We start from the raw sequence: 22014 nt of genomic DNA on the forward strand, positions 1-22014 counted from the left end.
TAGAGACCGGCAGCAGCTCCAGGAGCGACATCATAAGGGACACACTAGGCGGATATGCTGAGTAAAACTCCACAGCTTATCCCGGGAGCCGCAGGGAATTCCGCCAGCAAAACCGCACCAAATAGTGGCGCAGGTTTGGTGAGGCGTGTCCGCTGCGGGAATCCTGCAGGGAAAAAAAAGTTTAGACTTACCCCGGCCGTAGTTTAAGTGACGCATCTCTCTCTTCTGAACGTAGCCCCGCCTCCTGGGATGACGCTGTAGACCATGTGACCGCTGCAGCAGTCACATGGGATGAAACGTCATGACAGGAGGCCGGGCTGCGCTAAGAATAGAGGATCGCGTCACCAGGACTACGGCCGGGGCAAGTCTAAACTTTTTTTATAAATTTAAAAAAGTGCCTTTTTTTTTTTTTCTCATTTGTGATTTTTGCGGCAGAACCGCAGCATTTCCGCAACAGAGGAGCAGCGATTCCACAGAATACATTGACATGCGACTTAAAAAGCCAAAAAGCCACACTGCAGGTCCATTTTTTTTGCAGCGTGTGGATGAGATTTGTTCATATCTGACCCCCTCGGCTGCGACTGTAATACGCTGCGGATTTTCCACAATAAAATGTGTTGCATAAAATCCGCAGCGTTCATGCCTAGTGTGTTCCTACCCTAAGGCCGGATTTACACGAGCGTGTGCTTTTTGCGCGTGCAAAAACGTGGCGTTTTGCGCTTGCAAAAGGTCCATAACAGCTCCGTGTGTCAGCAGCGTATGATGCTTGATTTTCGCGCAGCCGCCATCATTATGACACTCTGTTTGCATGTTTGTAGCTCGTGGTGCTTTTCTGTTTTCATTCATAGTTTATACGGCTGCGGAAGTGCTGGGCGTGATTTTCATGCAACCATTGACTTCAATGGGTGCGTGATGCGCGAACAATGCACAAATATCGGACATGTCGTGAGTTTTACGCAGCGGACACACGGACACGCGCTGCGTGAAAATCACTGACAGTCTGAACGGCCCCCTAGAGTAACATAGGTCCGTGCAAGGCGCGTGAAAATCATACACGTTTCACGGACGTATTACACGTTCGTCTGAATAAGCCCTAACAATAAGGCCCAGTTCCCAGAGTTTTTGGGCCTTGATATTGACTCGGACACTGCGTCAGAATCAGCACCAAACAACTTCCAAAACCGCCCCCCATTGATTTAATCTGAAATCAATGGGAGCCAGTCGCGGAAAAAAGAAAAAGCAGCACGTCCTTTCTTGCCGCGGTTCTGCCTCTGACCTCCCATCGAAATCAATGGGAGGCAGAAAATGCATTTTTCGCTGCGTTTTCTGTCTGCTGTCCTCAATCGCCGCGGGCAAAAAACGCAGCAAAAAACGCGGCAAGATAGTGTGGGCAGGTCAAAATCTGCCTCAAAATTCGGTGCGCGGTTCCAGGCGGTCGCCGGTGCGCATGCGCGGGAGTTTGCGGGTGCGCGTGATCGGTCGCACGGGCGGCGGTGTTTGACGGCCCCCATGCTACCCAGGGCCGCCATCAGGGGGGGTATTAGGGGTACTGATGTGAGAGGCCCGGCCAAACCTAATTGAAAGGGGGGCCCGCAGCTCATGACATTCTTTTGGTGAAAAAAACGGGCCCCATTGCAGGGGCCTGTTTTTTTTCTACCAAAGGCAAGTCGCGGCAGTTGCCGGGCCCCCCTTTCAATTAGGTTTGGCCGGGCCTCTCACATCAGTACCCCTAATACCCCCCCTGATGGCGGCCCTGGGTACCATGATATAGTACTGGACGGAGTACCGTTAACAGGCGGTGCCACGGTAGGGGGGCCCAGAAAATGTAGCTGTAGGGGGCCCTGAAATTCCTGATGGCGGCCCTGGCCAAAAGTGACAGCCTGGTCTCCTGCAAAAACAAAATATAGGGTTCCACTCGGCCACCTGCCGGATGTCACAGCAAGAGGAGCGCCAGGCCCATTGCCCCTGGTTGATACCTCATCCCCTCCACCCACCACCTCACCACCTACAGACACAGCACTCAACACCCCATTACCAGCAGACACTCCAACAACTTTATTTACAGACACCTGCATACCCCCAGCACTTTCCACATCCACAGCCACAACTTTTTTATTTAACCCACCAGGTCCCCCTGCAGTCATCCTTCCGGCCAGGCCTGGTTCTATATTATGCATTTTTTCTTTATATTTTGTTTGATTAGACATTGCTTCAGTCTCCGCATCATCAGGCACCTTTGCAGGGACGCCACCAGATGTTATAAGCGATGTCCCCGTTGTGCCCTCTGCCTCATTAACCTCCGTCTGTTCTATGTAAGGAACATTTTTGGGAAAGGGGCCACCGTCGCCCCCGACGCCAGCAGCTCCCTTTTTCGCCTACACCGCTTTTCAGCGATGCGGACAAAGGAGCCACTGACGTCACTGGAGCGGCCTCCGGCGCCGGACCACTCCCCCCTCCCACAGAGGAGTGGTCAACAGAGCCGGAGCCCCCTCTGTGACCACCCTTGTCCGGAACGTCTGACGGCTTTACTGCGACACCGACAGACTTCCGGCTTTCAGACACCACATCCGGTTTCTGGTTTACCCGTTCTCCCGACCCCTGACTCGCATCAGAGACCAGTTTCCCGGGCTCGCCATTCACCGGACACGGGGACACACCCCCTGGCATCACCAGGCCACCAGTACCGCCCCCTTTGCAGGGGTTGGCATCCGGCGCCATTTTGACCACCACGTGTTCTAATGCCGGACCCGTAACACTCTCCCCGCATTCCCACTCCAGCCCCACTGCAGAGGCTTGAGCTGGGGGTCTTGCGGGACCTGCGCCCAGATCCTGACTTTCATCTGGCTCAGAGCACAGGAAGGATCTTGCTGTATACACCAGTTTAAATGAACCTTTAGCAGATTTATTTTCCTTTTCCTTTTTTTTCTTCTTAAATATTTTCTTTTCCTTTTCCTCCTCTGCGGGTAACTCTGCACCAAAACAAAATCCCTGGAAGGATACCAGCGACTCCACATCACGGATCTGTGTAAGTATCCCTGGAGGCTGCTCACTGTCAGTTTCAAAACACTCCTGATTTCTCCCAGCTGTGTGTCCACCCTCCTCCTCCTCACTGCTCCTGGGTGCCTCAGAATCTGTGCCTTCTCTGGACTTTACATTTTCCTGCTCCATTTTCTCCCCCACATTTTCCTTTGCTGTGTCTGGGGCTCTGCTGTCTTCCTCCATACATTCTTTTTTTAGACTCCCACTGTGTACATACATTACATTACTTATCCTGTACTGATCCTGAGTTACATCCTGCATTATACTCCAGAGCTGCACTCACTATTCTGCTGGTGGAGTCACTGTGTACATACATTACATTACTTATCTTGTACTGATCCTGAGTTACATCTTGTATTATACTCCAGAGCTGCACTCACTATTCTGCTGGTTTTAGAACAAAAATCTCCCAGCATTTCCTGCTTGTTTATTGTCGGCACAGAGCTTCCTCTAGTAATTTGCATTCAACTAACTGCCCCCTGCATTATAAGCGCTCAGCTAAACCGTGTGTCTGTCAACAAGCCTTTTGACCGTTTCTAAGGGTATGTTCACACGCAGTGACCAAAAACGTCTGAAAATACGGAGCTGTTTTCAAGGGAAAACAGCTCCTGATTTTCAGACGTTTTTTGAGCAATTCGCGTTTTTCACTGCGTTTTTGCTGCGTTTTTTATGACCGTTTTTGGAGCTGTTTTCAATAGAGTCTATGAAGAAAAAGGATCCAAAAACGTCCCAAGACGTGTCCTGCACTTCTTTTGACGAGCCGACATTTTACGCGCCGTATTTTGACAGCGACGCTGAAAATGACAGCTCGTCTGCACAGAACATCATAAGACCCATTGCAAGCAATGGGCAGATGTTTGCCGACGTATTGGAGCCGTCTTTTCAGGCGTAATTCGAGGCGTAAAACTTCACTATGTCTGAAAAGTGGTCGTGTGAACATAATGTCCAAGTTCCACCTGTTACTCAACGATTTATATATATATATATATATATATATATATATATATATATAGTCACAATCTAGAGAAAGAGAGGCAGCACTCCAGTATTATAAAAATCCGAAATTTTTATTCACCCAACATATAGGCAACGTTTCACCTTCCCATTGAAGGCACTTTCTCTGGATTGTGACTGTGCGTATTTGGGGTCTCATGTCAAGTTTCCCCTGAGGATAGCACCGTCATTGCATGCTACGGTGCAGCTCCTATACTCTGCTTGTTCCTATATATATAAAATGTGTGAATTCCCTTTGGGACGACCACCCAAAATTGCATTGAAAAATGGTCTCTTAGAAGTTGTCCCCTCCAAGAACATGGGCGGTATACATAATATATGATGGAACGGAAATCTGTCACAGGAAATGTGATCTAGATAAGGGGGGGGGGGGGTCTTCTCAAAGAGGTGGTCTTTTCGAGAGGTTTCACTGTATATAGAGACATTGTAAAACGGTGTTCAGAGGAGAACAAACACTTTAAGAACTGGAAATTGTGACATTGAGTCCATATTCTGTGACACTCCCACCCATGAATGCCTAACATAGGTGCAGAAATAGTACAGAGATATATCTAAAGTACAAAATGACTGTTATGTTTCTTACCAGAGAAGTAAATCCTCTAAGCCGCAATTGATTTGGCGCAGGCTAGACTATAATGTGGAGTAAAAGGAATCCCGTTCTCCATATGTAACCGCTGCAAAGAGGTATGGACTTTCCAGATCGGATTCCTAGACTAGTCACAATTTGGTGGCAGGACCGTAGGGTTATGTCACAGCCGAGCAGGGGAAGTATGTCACAGCCGAGCAGGGGAAGTATGTTACAGCCGAGCAGGGGAAGTATGTCACAGCCGAGCAGGGGAAGTATGGAACGGGCTCACTCCGTGGGCCCGCTCCATACGATGCAGGTGTTGGCTGTACGTTAAAAAAAAAAAAAAAAAATGTAAACACCAATATCTCCCACAAAAGAATTGAATAAAAAGTGATCAAAACGTTGCATGTAACCCAAAATGGTATCATTAAAAACTACAGCTCATCCCACAAAAAATAAGCCCTCATACCACTTAATAGACGGAAAAATAAAAAAGTTCTGGCTCTCGGAATTTGGCGACACAAAATAAATTTTATTTTTTACACTTAGTTTTTACTTGTAAAAGTAGTAAAATATAGAAAAAACGATATATATTTGGTATCGCCGTAATCGTATTGACCCACAGAATAAAGTTAACATGTTGTTTTAATTGCATAGTGAAAAAACGAAGCGCAAAAAACAATGGAGGAATCGCTGTTCTTTTCGTTTTCTAACCCACAAATAATTTTTTTCCCGTTTCCCAGTACATTATATGGCACAATAAATGGCGCTAAAAAAAAACCTCTTGTTTACGACGGGAAGGGGTTAAAGTGACCCTCAGGTTCCTGGACAATGATTTAAATGTAATGGGTATATGGAGATATATTACCTGGTGCCCTCCAGTTGCCCCCCTCTGCCGTGGATCTGGAATTTTAGGGTACCCTCTGTGCTGTCCCAAAATGGCTGTACTTCTTCTTAGACTACGAGTCTGAGACACTCCCACTGTTCTCAGATAGGCCAGAGCTACTCACGTGAGAAGTACTGTCCAATCCGTGAACAGAGGGAGAATCTTAGACTCATTCTGAGAAGCGCTATGGCCATTGTGAGAAAACACAGAAGGGACCCTAAAATGTTGAATCCGCGTCTGAGGGGGGGGGGAATTTAAAGGGCACCAGGTAATATTACTCCATATACCCCATCACATTTATAATTTTGTGCTGAGACCGGAGGGTCACTTTAAGGAACTGTAGTGAGGTCCGGAACGGAGCCAAGGGTCGTTAAACTAGGGGATAATACTGGATATGTAGTCAGAGGGTCAAAATCCGGAATAGGATTACAGGTACAACTTGACAGATCCAAGGGGCAAGGGAGAAGCGGAATACAAAAACAAAGCCATGGTCAAGGTCAGTCAGGAACAATGAGCCCCACTAAGGTTGTGTCTTAATCAGCAGCCGAAGTCTTGAAGCCGGAGTCCCCCTTAAATAGGCTGCCAGGAACTACTTCATCGCGAAGCGATCTCTTTTATGGCAACCCAACACACAGCCAGAAGTGGACAGCCGCGGCCAGGACCAGCAGGACCATGGCTGACAGGAGGAGGCATCGCTGAAACGGGAAGAGGTGAGTTAGGTTACCCACCAACCTGGCATGGCCAATGGCTGGAGCGGCGGCTGCCAGTGGGGGACCCACCGCCGGCAAGAAGAGAAGTGAATAACTATGAGTATATAAACTGCAGTTGTTTTAACATCATTTACTTTACACAAACTCCAAATCTCCCAAATGTAAAAAGTTCTGCTGCAGAACCTCTTGTGTCACTCACTGAACCCAGTGGGAGCTGTAATGGCAGCAGTATGGGGTGTCACCCACTTTTCCCACAATGAGATATAACTAAGAACAGGGGAGTAGCTAAAGGCTCATGGGCCCCGATGCAAAGGTTCTTCTTGGGCCCCCCCCCCCAAACTTCTCATGTCCGATGGTCCGCAGCTTTCAGCTGCATCGCTGGGTCTCCTAAGTGACAACAATGCAGCACTAGCAGCCAGGGGCGTCACTAAGGACTTAAAACATCAGGGGGAATAGCCCCAATGCATATGTGCCCCCCCCAAAAAAAAATTGTGCGTGTATGTATATGTGTGTGTGCGTGTATGGATTTGTGTGTGTGTGTATATATATATATACACATATGAGACAGCATATCTATAGCAATACGACCCTATAGCTATGGATAGGATTAGATACAGCGGCTCAGCAGTCAGTATCACACATTATAGGATTAGATACAGCGGCTCAGCAGTCAGTATCACACATTATAGGATTAGATACAGCGGCTCAGCAGACAGTATCACACATGACAGGATTAGATACAGGGCCCAGCTTGCTGACATTGTGGCTCCAGCGCTGGACCCAGGAAAGGTAAGTATAAGAATTGTTTTGCTTCTTTATGTGGTACTAATTATTTTTGCGTTTGTGTTTTTTTACAAATTCGGTTGTTGGACTACTTCGATAACGGTGTTTTTTTTATTCTCAAATGGTTAATGAGGGCTGTGTGCAGGATTTTTATTTCAATAAAATATTTTTTCTATGTCTTTTTATTTTTTTTAAACTTTTACTACCACCTTAGTAATAGCTGTTGGCTGATTGACAGCATCCATTACTAAGACGGGGCTTAATGCTAGACATGAAGAGGCAAACACTAACCCCCATTATTACCCTGGTACCCACCGCTACCAGGGTTACCGGGAAGAGCCGAGTACAATCTAGTACCCGACCATCTGTAGTAATGGTCGGCTACTGGGGCGGCCGCAGGCTGGTATTATCAGGCTGGGAAAGTCCAAAAACAGTGGCCCTTCCCACCCTGGTAATGCTAGGCTGCTGCTGCTACTATGTTGTATCTGGCTGTTTATAAAAATGGGGGGGGGGGACCCCACATCGTGCTTTCCAAGTATTTTTTTTTTTTAAATGACATAGGGTCCCCTCCATTTTTCATAACAAGCCAGATACAACACAGCAGCAGCAGCCTAGCATTACCAGGGTGGGGAGGGCCACTATGTTTGGCCTTTCCCAGCCTAATAATACCAGCCTGTGGCTGCCCCAGTGCCCGACCAACACTACAGATGGACGGGTACTGGATGTACCCGGCACCCCTGGTGGCTGTGGGTAATAAAAAACCCATACAACCCTCATTAACCATTTTATTGAGAATAAAAAAGCCGTCATCGAAGTAGTCCTGGAATCCGACGTAGTCCAATGACCGAACCTGTAAAAAAAACACATCAGTAAGGGCCTGTTCACATCACCACTAACCTTCCGTCTGAGGCTTCCGTCGGGTAACCCCTCAACGGAAAGGCAAACTGAAACCTCAGCTTCCGTTTCCCTCGCCATTGATCTCCATGGTGACGGAAACGTTGCTGAAGGTTTCCGTTTGTCACCGCTGTGACAGGATTCAGTTGTTTTGCATTGTCGACTGCGCTATTGATTCCGCCAAAACAACGGAACCCGTTCACAACGGTGACAAATGGAAACCTTTGCCAACGTTTCCGTCACCATTGAGATTAATGGTGATGCAAACGGAAGCTTAGATTTCCGTTTGCCTTTCCGTTGAGGGGTTAACCCGATGGAAACCTCAACGGAAGGGCAGCGGAAGGGCAGCGGTGATATCAACAAGGCCTTAGATACAGGGCCATGTGCATATGTGATACTGTTTGTTGGACCCTGCATCTAAGCCTACCACATGGTAGGCTTAAAAGGGGTTGTCCAGTCCCTAAACATTGATAGCCTATCCCCAGGATAGGCCATCAATAGCTGATGGGTCAGGGTCTGACTCCTGGGCCCCCCGACAATCAGCTGTTTTGAAGGGGGAGCAGCACTCGTATGAGCGCTACTTCCCCTTCATTTCTCTTACTTGCTCACACTGTGAATCGCTGTATTACAGTTACTATAGTAACTTTTCACTGATGTGGTGTGGGGGGCCGTGGGCCTGCCTGGCTTCGGGGGCCCGGTCGCAATTGTGACCGCTGCGACCCCTATAGTTACGCCACTGACTAAGAAACAGCTGAACCTGGCAGAAGAGGACAAATCATGGAACATTTATGACGTAAACAAAGATCATAAATCCTGAGAGGACTTTCCTGTTTTATGTACATAAATCTGAAACTTTGTGTTCAATTCCTCACTGATTTCAATAATTCTGCTTGCTGTTAGTGAATGGAGACATTCAATGTTTAAAATCCGTGGATGAAAACCTGCCCTTAAAATGTGATGCTCACACAGATACATGGCTTGTTACAGTGTGCCAGTGCTCTCTGTTCTTGCAGACTCTGCAGCTGTATAAGCAGGATATGGATAAATGGATGTTTGAATAGATAGTTCAGTGGATGGGGGAGTGATGGACAGATAGATGGATGGGTGGATGGGTGGATGGCTTGACAGTTTAATTAAAAGAGCGACATAGGGATAGGCAGGTGGACAGATAGCAGAAATGGGTGGGTATACAATGGATGAGTGGATGGACAATTCAGTAGATGGAGTGATGGACGGATGCATAGTTCAATAGATGGAGCATGGGAGGGACAGACAGTTCTGTAGATGGAAGAATGGACAAAGAAATGGTTGGCCTGATAAATGTTTGGAAGGCCATTTCCATGTTGGAAGGGAGGGAGTTGGTTGATGGATAGTTTATTGGATGGAACTTTGGTTGGATGGATGAATGAATGGAATAATAGACGATAGATAGATAGATAGATAGATAGATAGATAGATAGATAGATAGATAGATAGATAGATAGATAGATAGATAGATAGATAGATAGATAGATAGATAGATAGATAGATAGATAGATAGATAGATAGACAGATGGGTGGATGACTGGATGCATGAACAGATGGATAAATAGAATGGATGGACTGATAAATGGATTATTAATGGGTAGAAGAATGGATGGACTGATACATCAACAGATGATGGACAGGTACATGGATAAATGGATGGGTGATGGACAGAAAAATGGATGAATAATAGATAGATAGTGTAAAGGGTTTGCCTGACACATTTTCTGCGTTGACGCCAGGGGGTTAATCAGCCTTCATCAGCTCCAAGGTCTGCTAGAGTGACGCGATCTGTTACCACTCAGGCTTGCAGGCTGGGGAGAGGGAGAACCTATCACAGCCTGGCCTGACGGTTCTAGCTCCTGCCCTTGGTCTATTTATACCCTCACTTGCAGCATGTTCCTTGCCTGTGATTCTCTGGTTTCCTGGCTCTGCTATTCCTGCTATTTACCTGATTGACCGCTGTAACTTTTGACCCTGGCTTGCCTGACTATTCTCCTGCTCTGTTTTGCTACTACATACTCTCCTGGTTTGATTCGGCTCGTTCACCACTGCCTGTTGCTCACGGTTTTCCGTGGGCATCTGCCCCTACTTCCCCTTTGCTTCTGTGTGCCCTTGTCTTGTGTTGTCTGTCTTGCACTTACTGAGCGTAGGGACCGTCGCCCAGTTGTACGCCGTCACTTAGGACGGGCCGTGCAAGTAAGCAGGGACTGAGTGCGGGTAGATTAGGGCTCACCTCTCCGTCTCCCTACCCCGATTCATTACAGAAGATAGATAGATAGATAGATAGATAGATAGATAGATAGATAGATAGATAGATAGATAGATAGATAGATAGATAGATAGATAGATAGATAGATATGAGATAGATAGATAGATAGATAGATAGATAGATAGATAGATAGATAGATAGATAGATAGATAGATAGATAGATAGATAGATAGATAGATATGAGATAGATAGATAGATGATAGATAGATAGATAGATAGATAGATAGATAGATAGATAGATAGATAGATGATAGATAGATAGATAGATAGATAGATAGATAGATAGATAGATAGATAGATAGATAGATAGATAGATAGATAGATAGATAGATATTAGATAGATAGATAGATAGATAGATAGATAGATAGATAGATAGATAGATAGACAGACAGACAGACAGACAGACAGACAGACAGACAGACAGACAGACAGACAGATAGATAGATAGATAGATAGATAGATAGATAGATAGATAGATAGATAGATAGATAGATAGATAGATACAGAAACAAAAAAAGGATCCAGCAGCACCGGTTAAAGAGTGTGGGTGCAGGCCCCAGGGAGCAGACCAAAGCTCTCAATATCTACAGCGATCAAAAAAGTAGGCAGCACACCATCGGATTTAGTGAAAAAGAGGGTACTTTATTAACCCTAAGTGCGACGTTTCAGCTCTATCCACTAGAGCCTTTCTCAAGCCATCGCACTTAGGGTTAATAAAGTACCCTCTTTTTCACTAAATCCGATGGTGTGCTGCCTACTTTTTTGATCGCTGTAGATAGATAGATAGATATGAGATAGATAGATAGATAGATAGATAGATAGATAGATAGATAGATAGATAGATAGATAGATAGATAGATAGATAGATAGATAGATAGATAGATAGATAGATAGATAGATAGATAGATATGAGATAGATAGATAGATAGATAGATAGATAGATAGATAGATAGATAGATAGATAGATAGATAGATAGATAGATAGATATGAGATAGATAGATATGAGATAGATAGAGAGATAGATGGATAGATAGATAGATAGATAGATAGATAGATAGATAGATAGATAGATAGATAGATAGATAGATAGATAGATAGATAGATAGATAGATGAGAATGAATGAGAGTATGGATGGATGATAGACAGTTTAATGTTTGGAGTGATGAGTGGATTTATTTCCGGGATGGATAAATTTATTTTTGGCCAGGTATAAAAAATGCCCTTATTGACTTTCTTCTCTTTCCTTCTAGGGTGAATAATGGGTTATGCAGAGGATCAGTTCTTAATTTATCTGCGAAAGAACCTGATGCTTCTGGAAAGCATTAAAATTGAAGAGCTCTTAGTCCCCCTGTCAGCCTGCCTCTCCTTGTCTACAGTGGTAATAGTCATATTCCAGTATAACTATCAACAACTGACTAATTTCTCTCTGTCTGTGTCACTCCATGGAGCTTTATTGTTTAACCTGGGATGGGCTTTCCTGATAAGATTTCCTGGTTATGATGGTAATAAACCATTTACTTCCAGAGCTGCATTCACAATTCTGCTGTTTTCCAGTTAGTCCTAACCTCACATCTCCCAGCAGCCCCCTGGTAGCCCCCTGTGTCTGTACAGAGTATACACTGCTACGATTTATCAGAGAGTTATAGTATTTATATTATCCCAGAATCCAGTGCCACAGATTTGCAGTGAGCCATAGCTGCTGACCCACTACAAGTCCTAATGTATCCTGAATAACAGCAAGCAGAATTATGAATGCAGCTTTGGATTCGACTGGAGTATAAGACAAGAAGTACAGTAACTAAAGATTAAAACAGATTCAAGCAGAGTATAAGAGGTGAAGCAGAGTATAAGAGGTAAAGGAGAGTATAAGAGGTAAAGCAGAGTATAAGAGGTAATGCAGAGTATAAGAGGTAATACAGAGTATAAGAGGTAAAGCAGAGTATAATAGGTAAAGCAGAGTATAAGGGGTAATGCAGAGTATAAGAGGTAATACAGAGTATAAGAGGTAATACAGAGTATAAGAGGTAAAGCAGTGTATAAGAGGTAATGCAGAGTATAAGAGGTAAAGCCGAGTATAAGAGGTAATGCAGAGTATAAGAGGTAATACAGAGTATAAGAGGTAATACAGAGTATAAGAGGTAAAGCAGAGAATAAGAGGTAAAGCCGAGTATAAGAGGTAAAGCCGAGTATAAGAGGTAAAGCAGAGTATAAGAGGTAATGCAGAGTATAAGAGGTAAAGCAGAGTATAAGGGGTAATCCAGAGTATAAGAGGTAAAGCAGAGTATAAGAGGTAAAGCAGAGTATAAGAGGTAATGCAGAGTATAAGAGGTGAAGCAGAGTATAAGAGGTAATGCAGAGTATAAGAGGTAATGCAGAGTATAAGAGGTAATGCAGAGTATAAGAGGTAAAGCAGAGTATAAGAGGTAAAGCCGAGTATAAGAGGTGAAGCAGAGTATAAGAGGTGAAGCAGAGTATAAGAGGTAAAGCAGAGTATAAGAGATAATGCAGAGTATAAGAGGTAATGCAGAGTATAAGAGGTGAAGCAGAGTATAAGAGGTAAAGCAGAGTATAAGAGGTAAAGCAGAGTATAAGAGGTAATGCAGAGTATAAGAGGTAAAGCAGAGTATAAGAGGTGAAGCAGAGTATAAGAGGTGAAGCAGAGTATAAGAGGTGAAGCAGAGTATAAGAGGTAATGCAGAGTATAAGAGGTAAAGCAGAGTATAAGGGGTAATGCAGAGTATAAGAGGTAATGCAGAGTATAAGAGGTAATGCAGAGTATAAGAGGTAATGCAGAGTATAAGAGGTAAAGCAGAGTATAAGAGGTAATGCAGAGTATAAGAGGTAAAGCCGAGTATAAGAGGTAAAGCAGAGTATACGAGGTAAAGCAGAGTATAAGAGGTAATGCAGAGTATAAGAGGTAATGTAGAGTATAAGAGGTAAAGCAGAGTATAAGAGGTAATGCAGAGTATAAGAGGTAATGCAGAGTATAAGAGGTAAAGCAGAGTATAAGAGGTAAAGCAGAGTATAAGAGGTAAAGCAGAGTATAAGAGGTAATGCAGAGTATAAGAGGTAAAGCAGAGTATAAGAGGTGAAGCAGAGTATAAGAGGTGAAGCAGAGTATAAGAGGTAAAGCAGAGTATAAGAGGTAATGCAGAGTATAAGAGGTAAAGCAGAGTATAAGGGGTAATGCAGAGTATAAGAGGTAATGCAGAGTATAAGAGGTAATGCAGAGTATAAGAGGTAATGCAGAGTATAAGAGGTAAAGCAGAGTATAAGAGGTAATGCAGAGTATAAGAGGTAAAGCCGAGTATAAGAGGTAAAGCCGAGTATAAGGGGTAATGCAGAGTATAAGAGGTAATGCAGAGTATAAGAGGTGAAGCAGAGTATAAGAGGTAATGCAGTGTATAAGAGGTAAAGCAGAGTATAAGAGGTAAAGCAGTGTATAAGAGGTAAAGCAGAGTAAAAGAGGTAAAGCCGAGTATAAGAGGTAAAGCCGAGTATAAGGGGTAAAGCAGAGTATAAGAGGTAATGCAGAGTATAAGAGGTAATGCAGAGTATAAGAGGTAAAGCAGAGTATAAGAGGTGAAGCAGAGTATAAGAGGTGAAGCAGAGTATAAGAGGTAATGCAGAGTATAAGAGGTGAAGCAGAGTATAAGAGGTAATGCAGAGTATAAGAGGTAAAGCAGAGTATAAGAGGTAAAGCAGTGTATAAGAGGTAAAGCAGAGTATAAGAGGTAAAGCCGAGTATAAGAGGTAATGCAGAGTATAAGAGATAATGCAGAGTATAAGAGGTAAAGCCGAGTATAAGAGGTAAAGCAGAGTATAAGAGGTAAAGCAGAGTATAAGAGGTAATGCAGAGTATAAGAGGTAAAGCAGAGTATAAGAGGTAAAGCAGAGTATAAGAGGTAAAGCAGAGTATAAGAGGTAATGCAGAGTATAAGAGGTAAAGCAGAGTATAAGAGGTGAAGCAGAGTATAAGAGGTGAAGCAGAGTATAAGAGGTAAAGCAGAGTATAAGAGGTAATGCAGAGTATAAGAGGTAAAGCAGAGTATAAGGGGTAATGCAGAGTATAAGAGGTAATGCAGAGTATAAGAGGTAATGCAGAGTATAAGAGGTAAAGCAGAGTATAAGAGGTAATGCAGAGTATAAGAGGTAAAGCCGAGTATAAGAGGTAAAGCAGAGTATACGAGGTAAAGCAGAGTATAAGAGGTAAAGCAGAGTATAAGGGGTAATGCAGAGTATAAGAGGTAATGCAGAGTATAAGAGGTAATGCAGAGTATAAGAGGTAAAGCAGAGTATAAGAGGTAAAGCAGAGTATAAGAGGTAAAGCAGAGTATAAGAGGTAATGCAGAGTATAAGAGGTAAAGCAGAGTATAAGAGGTGAAGCAGAGTATAAGAGGTAAAGCAGAGTATAAGAGGTAATGCAGAGTATAAGAGGTAAAGCAGAGTATAAGGGGTAATGCAGAGTATAAGAGGTAATGCAGAGTATAAGAGGTAATGCAGAGTATAAGAGGTAATGCAGAGTATAAGAGGTAAAGCAGAGTATAAGAGGTAAAGCAGAGTATAAGAGGTAATGCAGAGTATAAGAGGTAAAGCAGAGTATAAGAGGTGAAGCAGAGTATAAGAGGTGAAGCAGAGTATAAGAGGTAAAGCAGAGTATAAGAGGTAATGCAGAGTATAAGAGGTAAAGCAGAGTATAAGGGGTAAAGCAGAGTATAAGGGGTAATGCAGAGTATAAGAGGTAATGCAGAGTATAAGAGGTAATGCAGAGTATAAGAGGTAAAGCAGAGTATAAGAGGTAATGCAGAGTATAAGAGGTAAAGCCGAGTATAAGAGGTAAAGCCGAGTATAAGGGGTAATGCAGAGTATAAGAGGTAATGCAGAGTATAAGAGGTGAAGCAGAGTATAAGAGGTAATGCAGAGTATAAGAGGTAAAGCAGAGTATAAGAGGTAAAGCAGTGTATAAGAGGTAAAGCAGAGTATAAGAGGTAAAGCCGAGTATAAGAGGTAAAGCCGAGTATAAGAGGTAATGCCGAGTATAAGAGGTAAAGCAGAGTATAAGAGGTAAAGCAGAGTATAAGAGGTAAAGCAGAGTATAAGAGGTAAAGCAGAGTATAAGAGGTAATGCAGAGTATAAGAGGTAAAGCAGAGTATAAGAGGTGAAGCAGAGTATAAGAGGTGAAGCAGAGTATAAGAGGTAATGCAGAGTATAAGAGGTAAAGCAGAGTATAAGGGGTAATGCAGAGTATAAGAGGTAATGCAGAGTATAAGAGGTAATGCAGAGTATAAGAGGTAAAGCAGAGTATAAGAGGTAAAGCAGAGTATAAGAGGTAAAGCAGAGTATAAGAGGTAAAGCAGAGTATAAGAGGTAATGCAGAGTATAAGAGGTAAAGCAGAGTATAAGAGGTGAAGCAGAGTATAAGAGGTGAAGCAGAGTATAAGAGGTAATGCAGAGTATAAGAGGTAAAGCAGAGTATAAGGGGTAATGCAGAGTATAAGAGGTAAAGCAGAGTATAAGAGGTAATGCAGAGTATAAGAGGTAAAGCAGAGTATAAGGGGTAATGCAGAGTATAAGAGGTAAAGCAGAGTATAAGAGGTAATGCAGAGTATAAGAGGTAAAGCCGAGTATAAGAGGTAAAGCAGAGTATAAGAGGTAATGCAGAGTATAAGAGGTAATGCAGAGTATAAGAGGTAAAGCCGAGTATAAGAGGTAAAGCAGAGTATACGAGGTAAAGCAGAGTATAAGAGGTAAAGCAGAGTATACGAGGTAAAGCCGAGTATACGAGGTAAAGCAGAGTATAAGAGGTAATGCAGAGTATAAGAGGTAAAGCCGAGTATAAGAGGTAATGCAGAGTATAAGAGGTAATGCCGAGTATAAGGGGTAAAGCAGAGTATAAGAGGTAACGCCGAGTATAAGAGGTAATGCAGAGCATAAGAGGTAAAGCAGAGCATAAGGGGTAAAGCAGTGTATAAGAGGTAAAGCAGAGTATAAGAGGTAAAGCAGAGTATAAGAGGTAAAGCCGAGTATAAGAGGTAAAGCAGAGTATAAGAGGTAAAGCAGAGTATAAGAGGTAATGCAGAGTATAAGAGGTAAAGCAGAGTATAAGAGGTAAAGCAGAGTATAAGAGGTAAAGCAGAGTATAAGAGGTAATGCAGAGTATAAGAGGTAAAGCAGAGTATAAGAGGTGAAGCAGAGTATAAGAGGTGAAGCAGAGTATAAGAGGTAAAGCAGAGTATAAGAGGTAATGCAGAGTATAAGAGGTAAAGCAGAGTATAAGGGGTAATGCAGAGTATAAGAGGTAATGCAGAGTATAAGAGGTAATGCAGAGTATAAGAGGTAAAGCAGAGTATAAGAGGTAATGCAGAGTATAAGAGGTAATGCCGAGTATAAGAGGTAAAGCCGAGTATAAGAGGTAAAGCAGAGTATACGAGGTAAAGCAGAGTATAAGGGGTAATGCAGAGTATAAGAGGTAATGCAGAGTATAAGAGGTAATGCAGAGTATAAGAGGTAAAGCAGAGTATAAGAGGTAAAGCAGAGTATAAGAGGTAAAGCAGAGTATAAGAGGTAATGCAGAGTATAAGAGGTAAAGCAGAGTATAAGAGGTGAAGCAGAGTATAAGAGGTAAAGCAGAGTATAAGAGGTAATGCAGAGTATAAGAGGTAAAGCAGAGTATAAGGGGTAATGCAGAGTATAAGAGGTAATGCAGAGTATAAGAGGTAATGCAGAGTATAAGAGGTAATGCAGAGTATAAGAGGTAAAGCAGAGTATAAGAGGTAAAGCAGAGTATAAGAGGTAATGCAGAGTATAAGAGGTAAAGCAGAGTATAAGAGGTGAAGCAGAGTATAAGAGGTGAAGCAGAGTATAAGAGGTAAAGCAGAGTATAAGAGGTAATGCAGAGTATAAGAGGTAAAGCAGAGTATAAGGGGTAAAGCAGAGTATAAGGGGTAATGCAGAGTATAAGAGGTAATGCAGAGTATAAGAGGTAATGCAGAGTATAAGAGGTAAAGCAGAGTATAAGAGGTAATGCAGAGTATAAGAGGTAAAGCCGAGTATAAGAGGTAAAGCCGAGTATAAGGGGTAATGCAGAGTATAAGAGGTAATGCAGAGTATAAGAGGTGAAGCAGAGTATAAGAGGTAATGCAGAGTATAAGAGGTAAAGCAGAGTATAAGAGGTAAAGCAGTGTATAAGAGGTAAAGCAGAGTATAAGAGGTAAAGCCGAGTATAAGAGGTAAAGCCGAGTATAAGAGGTAATGCCGAGTATAAGAGGTAAAGCAGAGTATAAGAGGTAAAGCAGAGTATAAGAGGTAAAGCAGAGTATAAGAGGTAAAGCAGAGTATAAGAGGTAATGCAGAGTATAAGAGGTAAAGCAGAGTATAAGAGGTGAAGCAGAGTATAAGAGGTGAAGCAGAGTATAAGAGGTAATGCAGAGTATAAGAGGTAAAGCAGAGTATAAGGGGTAATGCAGAGTATAAGAGGTAATGCAGAGTATAAGAGGTAATGCAGAGTATAAGAGGTAAAGCAGAGTATAAGAGGTAAAGCAGAGTATAAGAGGTAAAGCAGAGTATAAGAGGTAAAGCAGAGTATAAGAGGTAATGCAGAGTATAAGAGGTAAAGCAGAGTATAAGAGGTGAAGCAGAGTATAAGAGGTGAAGCAGAGTATAAGAGGTAATGCAGAGTATAAGAGGTAAAGCAGAGTATAAGGGGTAATGCAGAGTATAAGAGGTAAAGCAGAGTATAAGAGGTAATGCAGAGTATAAGAGGTAAAGCAGAGTATAAGGGGTAATGCAGAGTATAAGAGGTAAAGCAGAGTATAAGAGGTAATGCAGAGTATAAGAGGTAAAGCCGAGTATAAGAGGTAAAGCAGAGTATAAGAGGTAATGCAGAGTATAAGAGGTAAAGCCGAGTATAAGAGGTAAAGCAGAGTATAAGGGGTAATGCAGAGTATAAGAGGTAAAGCAGAGTATAAGAGGTAAAGCAGAGTATAAGAGGTAATGCAGAGTATAAGAGGTAAAGCCGAGTATAAGAGGTAAAGCAGAGTATAAGAGGTAATGCAGAGTATAAGAGGTAATGCAGAGTATAAGAGGTAAAGCAGAGTATAAGGGGTAATGCAGAGTATAAGAGGTAAAGCAGAGTATAAGAGGTAAAGCCGAGTATAAGAGGTAAAGCAGAGTATACGAGGTAAAGCAGAGTATAAGAGGTAAAGCAGAGTATACGAGGTAAAGCCGAGTATACGAGGTAAAGCAGAGTATAAGAGGTAAAGCAGAGTATAAGGGGTAATGCAGAGTATAAGAGGTAATGCAGAGTATAAGAGGTAAAGCCGAGTATAAGAGGTAAAGCAGAGTATAAGAGGTAAAGCAGAGTATAAGAGGTAATGCAGAGTATAAGAGGTAAAGCAGAGTATAAGGGGTAATGCAGAGTATAAGAGGTAAAGCAGAGTATAAGAGGTAAAGCCGAGTATAAGAGGTAAAGCAGAGTATACGAGGTAAAGCAGAGTATAAGAGGTAAAGCAGAGTATACGAGGTAAAGCCGAGTATACGAGGTAAAGCAGAGTATAAGAGGTAATGCAGAGTATAAGAGGTAAAGCCGAGTATAAGAGGTAATGCAGAGTATAAGAGGTAATGCCGAGTATAAGGGGTAAAGCAGAGTATAAGAGGTAACGCCGAGTATAAGAGGTAATGCAGAGCATAAGAGGTAAAGCAGAGTATAAGGGGTAAAGCCGAGTATAAGGGGTAAAGCCAAGTATAAGGGGTAATGCAGAGTATAAGAGGTAAAGCCGAGTATAAGAGGTAATGCAGAGTATAAGAGGTAATGCAGAGTATAAGAGGTAATGCAGAGTATAAGAGGTAAAGCCGAGTATAAGAGGTAATGCAGAGTATAAGAGGTAATGCAGAGTATAAGAGGTAATGCAGAGTATAAGAGGTAAAGCAGAGTATAAGAGGTAATGCAGAGTATAAGAGGTAAAGCAGAGTATAAGAGGTAAAGCAGAGTATAAGAGGTAAAGCAGAGTATAAGAGGTAACGCCGAGTATAAGAGGTAACGCAGAGCATAAGAGGTAAAGCAGAGTATAAGGGGTAAAGCCGAGTATAAGGGGTAAAGCCAAGTATAAGGGGTAATGCAGAGTATAAGAGGTAAAGCCGAGTATAAGAGGTAATGCAGAGTATAAGAGGTAATGCAGAGTATAAGAGGTAATGCAGAGTATAAGAGGTAAAGCCGAGTATAAGAGGTAATGCAGAGTATAAGAGGTAATGCAGAGTATAAGAGGTAAAGCAGAGTATAAGAGGTAAAGCAGAGTATAAGAGGTAAAGCAGAGTATAAGAGGTAAAGCAGAGTATAAGAGGTAATGCAGAGTATAAGAGGTAAAGCAGAGTATAAGAGGTAATGCAGAGTATAAGAGGTAAAGCAGAGTATAAGAGGTGAAGCAGAGTATAAGAGGTGAAGCAGAGTATAAGAGGTAATGCAGAGTATAAGAGGTAAAGCAGAGTATAAGGGGTAATGCAGAGTATAAGAGGTAATGCAGAGTATAAGAGGTAATGCAGAGTATAAGAGGTAAAGCAGAGTATAAGAGGTAAAGCAGAGTATAAGAGGTAAAGCAGAGTATAAGAGGTAAAGCAGAGTATAAGAGGTAATGCAGAGTATAAGAGGTAAAGCAAAGTATAAGAGGTAATGCAGAGTATAAGAGGTAAAGCAGAGTATAAGAGGTGAAGCAGAGTATAAGAGGTGAAGCAGAGTATAAGAGGTAATGCAGAGTATAAGAGGTAAAGCAGAGTATAAGAGGTAAAGCAGAGTATAAGGGGTAATGCAGAGTATAAGAGGTAAAGCAGAGTATAAGAGGTAATGCAGAGTATAAGAGGTAAAGCAGAGTATAAGGGGTAATGCAGAGTATAAGAGGTAAAGCAGAGTATAAGAGGTAATGCAGAGTATAAGAGGTAAAGCCGAGTATAAGAGGTAAAGCAGAGTATAAGAGGTAATGCAGAGTATAAGAGGTAAAGCCGAGTATAAGAGGTAAAGCAGAGTATAAGGGGTAATGCAGAGTATAAGAGGTAAAGCAGAGTATAAGAGGTAATGCAGAGTATAAGAGGTAAAGCCGAGTATAAGAGGTAAAGCAGAGTATAAGAGGTAATGCAGAGTATAAGAGGTAAAGCCGAGTATAAGAGGTAAAGCAGAGTATAAGAGGTAAAGCCGAGTATACGAGGTAAAGTAGAGTATAAGAGGTAATGCCGAGTATAAGGGGTAAAGCAGAGTATAAGAGGTAAAGCAGAGTATACGAGGTAAAGCAGAGTATAAGAGGTAAAGCAGAGTATAAGAGGTAAAGCAGAGTATAAGAGGTAATGCAGAGTATAAGAGGTAAAGCAGAGTATAAGAGGTAAAGCAGAGTATAAGAGGTAAAGCAGAGTATAAGAGGTAATGCAGAGTATAAGAGGTAAAGCAGAGTATAAGAGGTAATGCAGAGTATAAGAGGTAAAGCAGAGTATAAGAGGTGAAGCAGAGTATAAGAGGTGAAGCAGAGTATAAGAGGTAATGCAGAGTATAAGAGGTAAAGCAGAGTATAAGGGGTAATGCAGAGTATAAGAGGTAATGCAGAGTATAAGAGGTAATGCAGAGTATAAGAGGTAAAGCAGAGTATAAGAGGTAAAGCAGAGTATAAGAGGTAAAGCAGAGTATAAGAGGTAAAGCAGAGTATAAGAGGTAATGCAGAGTATAAGAGGTAAAGCAGAGTATAAGAGGTAATGCAGAGTATAAGAGGTAAAGCAGAGTATAAGAGGTGAAGCAGAGTATAAGAGGTGAAGCAGAGTATAAGAGGTAATGCAGAGTATAAGAGGTAAAGCAGAGTATAAGGGGTAATGCAGAGTATAAGAGGTAAAGCAGAGTATAAGAGGTAATGCAGAGTATAAGAGGTAAAGCAGAGTATAAGGGGTAATGCAGAGTATAAGAGGTAAAGCAGAGTATAAGAGGTAAAGCAGAGTATAAGAGGTAATGCAGAGTATAAGAGGTAAAGCAGAGTATAAGGGGTAATGCAGAGTATAAGAGGTAAAGCAGAGTATAAGAGGTAATGCAGAGTATAAGAGGTAAAGCCGAGTATAAGAGGTAAAGCAGAGTATAAGAGGTAATGCAGAGTATAAGAGGTAAAGCCGAGTATAAGAGGTAAAGCAGAGTATACGAGGTAAAGCAGAGTATAAGAGGTAAAGCCGAGTATAAGAGGTAAAGCCGAGTATACGAGGTAAAGTAGAGTATAAGAGGTAATGCAGAGTATAAGAGGTAATGCAGTGTATAAGAGGTAATGCAGAGTATAAGAGGTAATGCAGAGTATAAGGGGTAATGCAGAGTATAAGAGGTAAAGCCGAGTATAAGAGGTAATGCAGAGTATAAGAGGTAAAGCAGAGTATAAGAGGTAATGCAGAGTATAAGAGGTAAAGCAGAGTATAAGGGGTAATGCAGAGTATAAGAGGTAAAGCAGAGTATAAGAGGTAATGCAGAGTATAAGAGGTAAAGCAGAGTATAAGAGGTGAAGCAGAGTATAAGAGGTGAAGCAGAGTATAAGAGGTAATGCAGAGTATAAGAGGTAAAGCAGAGTATAAGGGGTAATGCAGAGTATAAGAGGTAATGCAGAGTATAAGAGGTAATGCAGAGTATAAGAGGTAAAGCAGAGTATAAGAGGTAAAGCAGAGTATAAGAGGTAAAGCAGAGTATAAGAGGTAAAGCAGAGTATAAGAGGTAATGCAGAGTATAAGAGGTAAAGCAGAGTATAAGAGGTAATGCAGAGTATAAGAGGTAAAGCAGAGTATAAGAGGTGAAGCAGAGTATAAGAGGTGAAGCAGAGT

General features: G+C 42.3%; 1 protein-coding gene across 3 annotated transcripts in view; it reads left to right on the plus strand.

Moving 5' to 3' along the window:
- LOC142748680 (uncharacterized) overlaps positions 1–22014 on the plus strand; it is an 80587-nt gene that overhangs the window by 37659 nt on the left and 20914 nt on the right. The window contains exon 2 of one of the 3 annotated variants that reach the window (XM_075855876.1): positions 11444–11571. The exons of the other annotated variants lie outside the window; for them this stretch is intronic. Coding sequence (XP_075711991.1) covers positions 11452–11571 — 120 coding nt within the window. The 5' untranslated portion in view covers positions 11444–11451. The remainder of the gene's footprint in view (positions 1–11443; positions 11572–22014) is intronic. 3 annotated transcript variants of the gene reach the window in all.

The sequence above is a fragment of the Rhinoderma darwinii genome, chromosome 1, assembly GCF_050947455.1.
Source record: "Rhinoderma darwinii isolate aRhiDar2 chromosome 1, aRhiDar2.hap1, whole genome shotgun sequence".
In the NCBI taxonomy this organism is placed as follows: domain Eukaryota; kingdom Metazoa; phylum Chordata; class Amphibia; order Anura; family Rhinodermatidae; genus Rhinoderma; species Rhinoderma darwinii.